The following is a 9,170-nucleotide window of genomic DNA, read 5'->3' as shown; positions in this document are numbered from 1 at the left end:
TTACCATGTGAAATTTAAGGTATTGACAACAGACTGCACAATTAGCTACATGAGTTCAGGCAACTGAAAACTTTGTTCAGCCAATGGGTTTTAGTGTTAAAGCAATCGTAAAAAACTGTATTAGGTACACAACATTTAGTTTTTCGTTGTTAAATATTTTTAATTTCTAAATTAATTCATTATCGCCACATCCAGTAAGTTGCATTATACACCAAGGGCCACATAGCTGATTTTTTTTTGTATTTATACTGCTTGTGTGTCGAAGAACACCCACCAAACATCACTACATTGAGCCTATAGACAGAGTTGTGAGTTGAACTTTCCCTATTATGTGACCTATCTAAAATATATATGGATTATGCACATTGTTAACACATTGTTAACACACCCAAACAGAGAGAAATACATGGACATACATACAATACAACATGTTTACATATGTATTAACAAAGGACAAAAAAATATATATTTGTATTCAGGCTACAACTGTGCAAGGGGTATTAAAGAGATGTAAACTCTATATGACTTTAAAACCTCTGGCCCCATATCAGTAAGGAATACACAGGGGAGTGCACTGTACATGGCCTTGTGCCTGCAGAAGTGATTTACAATCGGAATCAGAAACAGAGATTACTGCAATATAGGCGTCCTTATAAAAGGAATATAAGATAAGATACGATAAACTTTCATACATCCCCCTAGGGAAATGCAGGTGTAATAGCAGCAAGGAGTGTTACAGGTAATAGTATGTGTCTTGGTTGTGTGGTACAAATAGGTCAAGTGTACAAAGACGGTAAATGTTTCCACAGCACACATATATATAAATAGAATTTTGTAAATGTGAAAGTTTGCATCAATATGAGGCACTGAATAGCTGTCCATGAAACAGAAGGTTGTGGGGATAGTTGATGAGACTGACTGCTGCAACTAACCACAAATAGTTACAGAGTGCCATTATTGTGTTCCCTATTTAAAGCACACATGCACATACAATACATAGTACACAAACATACACACACACACCTACAAAAGCGAGGCAGCCATCAATATCTATGTATTTCCTTAAAGTAGGCCTACTTGTTATAAGAATTTCACCCCCATATCAAGGATGCACAATTTAAGGATGCCAATATGAAGGCAGTTATTTCAACTCTCAGACTCAGGCAGGTGGAAAGACACATGTAAATGTTCAAACTTCTATTGTAGGTAAAATTTTGGATTTGTCATTTACCAGATTTTTTGGGGAAGCAAATGACTTGCTTTTTCAGCTAAACAACATACACCACTGTCCCACCTCTACGCTTAGTATACCTTTAGTAGCACATACAGTTTGTTAAAGGGCATTTTTCTCTTTATTTTTAGTCAATGTATGATTAAAATAGAATGAATGAGTTTCGACTTTTATTTTTAATTTGTTTTAATTGCGATTGGCGGCCATTTTGAAAATGTCATTATTGTCGCTGGCTACACGCTGCTAGAAACATGGAAAGAAGATTCGTTTGCTCTTAAGTTTAAACGGTAAGGATGAATTTAGCAGTAACACAAGGGTAAACACATTTAATTAACTAGCTAGACTTTACCTACTCAAAATGCTTACTATGCTTGACTGAAATGTTAATGTTTTGTCGGGTGCAGAAACCGCTTTGCTAGGAAGCTTTGCCTTTCTGTGCGAATAAATTAACTGTGTGGCCTTTATAAAATGAGCAAGCCAATATTCCACTGATGTTTCAACGTTGTTCTCATCAGGTATTTCTGAAATGAAGGTGAAAATCAAACAGTGGAACGGTGTGGCATCTTGGTCCTGGGTAGCCAATGATGACAACTGTGGGATCTGTCGCGCACCTTTCAATGGATGTTGTCCAGATTGTAAGTAGCCTAAATGTGCTGTGTGTTACCTTACATCTTTCTCTTCTGATAATAAATCTTCACATCGTAACGACATAGCCTGGTGAAGCTTGTCATTCAACCTATGAAGAAGGTAGGAAAACCAGCACCAGGATATCGAGGATATCGAGGGTCTGTTATGATTCATGGTCCATGCCCATTTTGAACTTCTAGCCCTGGCGAGTTCTTGGTCAGATGAACAGAGAGCCCAACAACTTGCTATTTGTTTGACAGACGGCAAACTGTCTTATTGCTTTTGGATCGTGGCGAGATGGCTAATTATGAGTTGTGCTCAGCGTGCTGGGGCGGCGTTTGGGGCAATGCTTTCAAGCGGAGCTCCTGCGGTCTGATCCGCATGGGCGACAAAGACGTGAAACGTGCGGGCCGCTGCGGACTCTGATTAATGACAGTGACGGTCTGACGAGACCGGCGCAGGCACACATGCGGAGACACACATGAGCGACCACTTCATCAGGGCGCTATCCCCAACTGACCTGCGCATCCATACTCAGCTGGCTCGCCCAGGCATACTGCTTGAAGTATAAGTTGGCGAGGGAGATGGTGCTGGTAGCAGCACGGCACGTCTACGAACAGATATTTGTGCCCAGATACAGAGCCTGGTGTTAAGGCTTATTTCGTTAAATCCGAGCAGGTCAAACTCCCTTCGTAGTACAGCCCTCAGGTGGGCTAGGCTGAGGGAAAGACTAATTTATCATCATTTGTTGTGCCAGTAGTCACCCTTCTAAAATGCCTCTTGTGTTTTCAGGTAAGGTTCCTGGAGATGACTGCCCACTGGTCTGGGGCCAGTGCTCCCACTGTTTCCACATGCACTGCATTCTCAAGTGGCTGAACTCGCAGCAGGTGCAACAACAGTGCCCTATGTGTCGGCAGGAGTGGAAGTTTAAGGAATGAGGCCATTGGCTGATTGCACTGACACTTAGAAACTTACAGACTGTCAAACACACAGGCATTTATAACTATGTGGAAATAAGTACACAGAAATCATTCATATTTTTATATTTAACATTTTTTTGTATTAAAATGACAAGTGCATTATGTTAAAGTAAAGAACAATGGAAATATTAAATGTTTTCATGTTAGTTAACGTGTAAGACTATTTTACTCTCAGAAAGACCAGGTTTGCAAAAAGTTTGGCCCAGAGTTTATTGTCACTGAAAGTTGAAGTTTAAACATGGGTTCTTTGACTTTAAGGAAAACCTGACATATTGTGCCATGTGCCATATAGGGGACTGTGAATGCAGTTGACCTCAAAAAAGTGTACCCAGTAGCTTCATGAGCACTTCAAGTGACACCTAAATTAATTGGTGATTAAATAATATATATGTATTTTTTGTCACAGGACAATACTAAGCTTTGTGAGGTTAAATGCGCAGCAGTAGCTGTCTAGCTCCTTTTTGTCTTAGTGAAACTAAGAGACTCACAGTTTCCTGTGTTCAAAAGCCTACTGATGGCTCATTCGTCAATCTGTCAGATATTTACTTTTTTTTACGGCAAAGATGGTATGGCTTTCCCCCAAAATTACATTGGCCTTTTTCTAAAAATTTCAATGAGGGACATTTGATGAACTTCACAGACCGAAAGCAGTCTGGTAGACGATGCAGGAAAAAAAGGGCCGTCCAGTAACTTATCACAAGCCAATGAACCTGGCAAACAAGGAGAGTGTGTCTTCTTGAGTCAGTAAGCATAATTCTGCTATTGATGCAGTTGTGCTCCTGTGTAGTGTAGTAGTTACTCATATTGTCCACTAGAGGGATACAGTGCCTGAGGTCTGTGGCGGGTATTAACATTAGACAGTTCTTTCAAAATAAAAACGAAACATTTCAAATCAGCTGTGAGTTTTAAAATGAGAAAATGTGGAAAAAAACAGGCGCTTTATGAAAACACTACCAGAAGTGCTATTTTAAAGTAGTGAAGAAATGTTTTAATTTAAAAATGATTTTCACCTGCAGAAATTAAGATGCAAAGTTGATCGTGAATGTAATCAAAGGAGACTTTATTGAAAAAAGTATAAAAACAAATGGTAAGAATAGACAATACAAATGTATTACATTGCACATCATGTATATCAAATGTGTAGTGTAACTGCAAGATATTGCAGCTAAAAAACTATAAAAACTAAACACAAAATGTGTAAACATTTACACAACAAATTGCATGTGAACATTTAAAAGAAAGCTGTGTTGCAACCACAACAATAGGAGCGCCTTTCTAAAAATCACATGTACCGTAAAAAAAGGTGTTCAAAGGAAGCATTATGCCCTAGTTTTCACTAGTAAGGCTGACAACAAGAGCTTCAACACTTTCTAACCACTGAGCCAAAGAAAAGTGTAAACACGGATCATGGGTAGAGCCCCTTGCATCATTAAACGGCCACAGTCCCCACAGTAAGCCGCCCATCCCAAGCCTTCTCCTGAACAACACCCTACTACAGGTGTGCCTGAAGACCTTCTCTTGTGGCGGAAAGAACCAGACCCACAGAACTTGCATATTGCATTCCGTCACCCTGGCAACGAAGAATAGGAGCAAGCAGATGCAGTTGAGCTTTGTGTCTCTTTGAGAGCTCAGTCCCCGCCCACCCCGAACAGCTCCGCTAGCTCCTTGCAGTCGGGGTCGACGAGGTCAGCGGGCTTGTCTCCGTCTTCGTTCTCGGCATTCACGTCGGCGCCCAAAGAGAGCAGGTACCTGAGGGCAGACGAGAGGGAGATGGCATTGCTCAACACAGGGTGATTCATAAGGCGGCCTGGCCCAGGGACCTTGGCATTCAGACCTCTGCATGCCCGCTGGGGCAGAGGGCAGAAGGGCAGGGCTATGTGAGGCTCTGGCATCTGCGCCAACCTCTGGTGTAGTTTCTCTCTGGTTTAGTTTTCCCTCTGACGTGCTTTGCTTCATGTGATCAGAGAGTGCATGCCTGTGTGCGTATCCAGTGTGCATTTTTCTAATGTGCGAATGTTTTTCACTGTGCTAATTAACAGCCAGCATGTAGCCAGATTGAAGAACAGGAGCTAGAGTGAGTTTGAGAGCTAGAGAGAGAGTGTAGTTTTAAAGTGCGTATGTGAAGTGGATGAGTGTATGTGTGTGGTGGATTTGCAAAGGTGAAGAAGCCCACCTTGCGATGTCTGGGAATCCATCGCTGCAGGCCATGTGAAGAGGACTCCAGCCTTCCTCGTCCTGCTGGTGGATGTCTGCACCGTGCTCCACTAGGAGCTTGACACAGGCCAGGTTGCCAGACAGCACGGCCTCATGAATGGCTGCCATGCCTGCAGGCGATAACAGCACCTTATAAAACTCGCCTCTTAAGGTTTTATGCAATAGTAAGAAAATAAGTATACTGTTTGCCATATACATAGAATCTGAAAAATTGAAATATGTGTATGCGAGATTCTGAACACTAATAAAATATTAAAAATAAATACATAAAAAAAAGGATTCAGTTCCTCACATTGGTCAGGAACGACGTTCAGTTAGAATACAGACTAGATCTAACTTTCAGTTATTGACCTATGTTGAAAACGCCGATTGAGACATGCATGCATGTAGAGTTTCCTCGTGTACTATGATGAGGGTTTGGTCGGGAGACTCACCTGAGTGGTAGATGGTGTCCAGGCTCACTCTCTTGGCCAGGATGAAGCGGCCAATGCGCTCCAGTTCCCCTGTGCGCACGTAGTCCTGAAAGACGATGTCGTTTGGGAAGCGGACATTCCGGATGGGCTTGAGGGATGCGGCGGCGTGGGCACATGGCATTGCCCCACAGTCCTTAGCAATGCGGTCGCTGTAACCGATAGTCTGGGAGATGGGATACTGGAAGTACTTCATCTTCTCAAAAGGCGATGTGGAAAAGTCAAGAGGCCAGAAGGTGCAGGAACAATCCTAAAGTGCTTTAGGGTCTTCTTTGATGGAGGTGCTGTGCTGTGTGTGTTGGTTGCGATTGTCCTCTGGGTCTGATGGTCTTCTGTCTCTGTTGCAGATGTCTTGCTGACTGTCTCAATGTCTGTCTGGATAGGCGATGTGGTGCGAGTGCTCTGAATGAACGGGCCGGCCCATAGGGCTCTATATACTCTCCGTGGAGCTATTTTAGGGGCTGTCACCTCACAGATCAAGTGACCGAATTAGAAGATGAGTGGCCTAACTTAGTCCTGCCCAGCATACGGTCACCGGCTCCCGTGCTTCACCCAGCTATGAGTAACCTCAGCTTCTGTTTTCACCGCAGCCCATGAGAGACTTTTTTTTTAACCTGCAGCCATCCCTCTCACACACACACCCTCTCAGCCACTTATTTGGCCCTGATACCTTACAGCCAGTGGTCACACACCACAGACACCAGGGTAACTTCGAGTAAACAAAACAAAAAAAAAGGTTTACAACTTAAGTGTGTCAATCTTCAGGGCCATTGATAGGTTATATATATTTAGGTTAGAGTTGCAAAAATAGACTTGAGGTAAACGTGTGTGAAGGGTGATCACTGAATCAATAAATTGGTCGCATTGCTGGACCATGATGGCTAAAGGCAGTAAATTATTCACATGGTGAACTGAAAGTTAAATATAATCACTGCCTGATGATAATGTCTGAAGTATTCTTCTACTTCTAGAATGTTCTGACTACCCTACATAACTGCACTCATTTGTAGTGTACTTTGTATTATTTAATTCAAATAATCACTGTTAAAGTTTTTTGTGGCTAAAATGTATGTCTAGAGAAAACAAATAAGATGTATAAGACTTTGAACACACATGCTTTGAAAGTACTAGCATATTAATAATCTGACAGAACGTGTTAATATAAATGTTAATTAGTAGTGTTTAAAAAGTATTGAGACTGGTTGTATTTCCTTTGCTCTGTGGTGTTCTAAAAGGTTAACCCGCAGGAGGTATTATTTTTGTACCCAAAGGTACATTTGTCAGAAAGGTACCCTATAATACAGCCGCGGAAAAAATTAAGAGACCACTTCAAAATTATCAGTTTCTCTGGTTTTACTATTTATTTGTATGTGTTAAAGTAAAATGTACATTTTTGTTTTATTCTATAACCTACTGGCAACATTCCTACCAAATTTCAAATAAAAATATTGTCATTTAGATCATTTATTTGCAGAAAAATGACAATTAGTCAAAATAGCAAAAAAGATGCAGTGTCTTCAGATCTCGAATAATGCAAAGAAAACAAGCTCATATTCATTTTTAAGCTACACAATACTAATGCTTTAACTTAGGAAGAGTTCAGAAATCAATATTTGGTGGAATAACCTTGATTTAAAATCACAACTTTCATGTGTCTTGGCATGCTCTCCACCAGTCTTTCACATTGCCGTTGGGTGACTTTATGCTACTCCTGGCGCAAGAATTCAAGCAGCTCGGCTTCTTTTCATGGCTTGTGACCATCCATCTTCCTCTTGATCACATTTCAGAGGTTTTTTATGGGATTCAGGTCTCGAAATTGGGCTGGCCATGACAGGGTCCTGATCTGGTGATACTCCATCCACACCTTTACTGGCCTGGCTGTGTGGCATGGAGCATTGCCCTGCTGGAAAAAAACACTTCTCAGAGTTGGGGAACATTGTCAGAGCAAAAGGAAGCAAGTTTTTCTTCCGGGACAACGTTGTACTTTGCCTGGCTGAGGTTTGTAAAAGACCATAAGGATTGAACCAAAGCAGACTGGAGGGTCTCCTAGTTCGTCTTCTCTGATGAGTCCAATTTCACAGTAGGTGCAAGACTCTGTGGCTTGTAGGCCTCTCCAGGTCTCCGTCTAACCATCAGACGACCATGTGTTGGGCAAAGCTGAAAATTGGACTCATCACAGAAGACGAACTTAGAAGAACCTCCAGTCCGCTTTTTTCAAACCTTATGGTCTTTTACAAACCTCAGCCAGGCAAAGTACAACGTTGTCCCGGAAGAAAAACTTGCTTTTTTTCCAGCAGGGCAATGCTCCATGCCACACAGCCAGGCCAGTAAAGGTGTGGATGGAGTACCACCAGATCAGGACCCTGTCATGGCCAGCCCAATTTCGAGACCTGAATCCCATAAAAAAACTCTGAAATGTGATCAAGAGGAAGATGGATGGTCACAAGCCATGAAAAGAAGCCAAGCTGCTTGAATTCTTGCGCCAGGAGTAGCATAAAGTCACCCAACGGCAATGTGAAAGACTGGTGGAGAGCATGCCAAGACACATGAAAGTTGTGATTTTAAATCAAGGTTATTCCACCAAATATTGATTTCTGAACTCTTCCTAAGTTAAAGCATTAGTATTGTGTAGTTTAAAAATGAATATGAGCTTGTTTTCTTTGCATTATTCGAGATCTGAAGACACTGCATCTTTTTTGCTATTTTGACCAATTGTCATTTTTCTGCAAATAAATGATCTAAATTACAATATTTTTATTTGAAATTTGGTAGGAATGTTGCCAGTAGGTTATAGAATAAAACAAAAATGTACATTTTACTTTAACACATACCAATAAATACTAAAACCAGAGTAACTGATAATTTTGAAGTGGTCTCTTAATTTTTTCCGCGGCTGTATATGGAAATGGTCCTAAAGGTGATAATTGCAGACATTTTATTACATTTTAAAGGTACAAAGTTGTACTTTTAACAAGCTTAAGCTTGAGGCAAATGATACAGCAAATCATTGATCAAACTAGGAGAAAGGCCTGTATCCGGAGATATTTTATGCTTCTAATGACATGCCACAGATAGTGTTCAAGTATGTGTCTCTTTAGTCCACCATTCACACTTCTAAATTATAACTATCAAGCTAACTATCAGTGTCAAGCTAATGTGATCTATCGGTAACATCTTCGAGTCTTTTAGGCGCGCTCAACCTTGCTAAGTAATGTTAAAGGCACCTTTATTGAGATGTTATTGTCAAACTTTAGTTTGCTAGCTAGTCATTTTAGACTTATTTCGCTTCAGCTGTACCTCATTAGGTACCAATTATGTAGGGTTAGGTTTACCTTTAGTAATTTTGTAGGGTTACCTTTCTAGTGGGTACATTTTTGTCACTAGAGGTGAAAAAATGTTTGTTTTTGGGTACAGACAAGAAGGTACAAAAATGTACCTATTTTAAAGTAACAGTGCTTTTAACCTGATAGGGTACACGTTTAAGGTGCATTCCTGTACTTTGCTTTTTTTTTTAAATAGTTTAGACAGGTTTCAGCACACCTCATACATTCAACAATGTTTATCGGGTCATATATTGGTTTTGAATGAAGAGTGAAAATGTTTGTACTGCTCAGTCCATACCTGTACTACTTTTTGCATTAGCTTCTC

At 40.9% G+C, this 9,170-nt stretch overlaps 2 protein-coding genes across 2 annotated transcripts; one reads left to right on the top strand and one right to left on the bottom strand.

The window, feature by feature from the left end:
* The first annotated feature begins 1,466 nt into the window (after positions 1 to 1,466).
* On the top strand, positions 1,467 to 2,971 carry anapc11 (APC11 anaphase promoting complex subunit 11 homolog (yeast)). The gene is made up of 3 exons (XM_080840155.1): positions 1,467 to 1,518; positions 1,747 to 1,866; positions 2,651 to 2,971. The coding sequence occupies exons 2-3, from the start codon at positions 1,758 to 1,760 to the stop codon at positions 2,794 to 2,796; spliced, it is 255 nt and encodes an 84-aa protein (XP_080696281.1). The 5' UTR covers positions 1,467 to 1,518; positions 1,747 to 1,757; the 3' UTR covers positions 2,797 to 2,971.
* Positions 2,972 to 3,931: 960 nt separating this feature from the next.
* On the bottom strand, positions 3,932 to 5,906 carry ppp1r27b (protein phosphatase 1, regulatory subunit 27b). Its single transcript, XM_080832657.1, has 3 exons — positions 5,487 to 5,906; positions 5,012 to 5,162; positions 3,932 to 4,587 (listed from the first exon to the last, which is right to left on the bottom strand). The coding sequence occupies exons 1-3, from the start codon at positions 5,716 to 5,718 to the stop codon at positions 4,467 to 4,469; spliced, it is 504 nt and encodes a 167-aa protein (XP_080688783.1). The 5' UTR covers positions 5,719 to 5,906; the 3' UTR covers positions 3,932 to 4,466.
* Between the last annotated feature and the right edge of the window lie 3,264 nt (positions 5,907 to 9,170).

The sequence above is a fragment of the Sprattus sprattus genome (genome assembly GCF_963457725.1).
Source record: "Sprattus sprattus genome assembly, chromosome: 1".
NCBI classification, from domain to species: Eukaryota; Metazoa; Chordata; class Actinopteri; order Clupeiformes; family Clupeidae; genus Sprattus; species Sprattus sprattus.
This window is presented reverse-complemented; position numbering and strand designations above follow the sequence as displayed.

Excerpts from the sequence above, each read along its gene's own strand:
- anapc11 (XM_080840155.1), top strand. The coding sequence starts at position 1,758 with ATGAAGGTGAAAATCAAACAGTGGAACGGTGTGGCATCTTGGTCCTGG. Across the intron at positions 1,867-2,650 it reads CAATGGATGTTGTCCAGATT|GTAAGGTTCCTGGAGATGAC; the intron begins GTAAGTAGCCTA and ends TTGTGTTTTCAG.
- ppp1r27b (XM_080832657.1), bottom strand. The coding sequence starts at position 5,718 with ATGAAGTACTTCCAGTATCCCATCTCCCAGACTATCGGTTACAGCGAC. Across the intron at positions 5,163-5,486 it reads GGACACCATCTACCACTCAG|GCATGGCAGCCATTCATGAG; the intron begins GTGAGTCTCCCG and ends TATCGCCTGCAG. Across the intron at positions 4,588-5,011 it reads GGATTCCCAGACATCGCAAG|GTACCTGCTCTCTTTGGGCG; the intron begins GTGGGCTTCTTC and ends GTCTGCCCTCAG.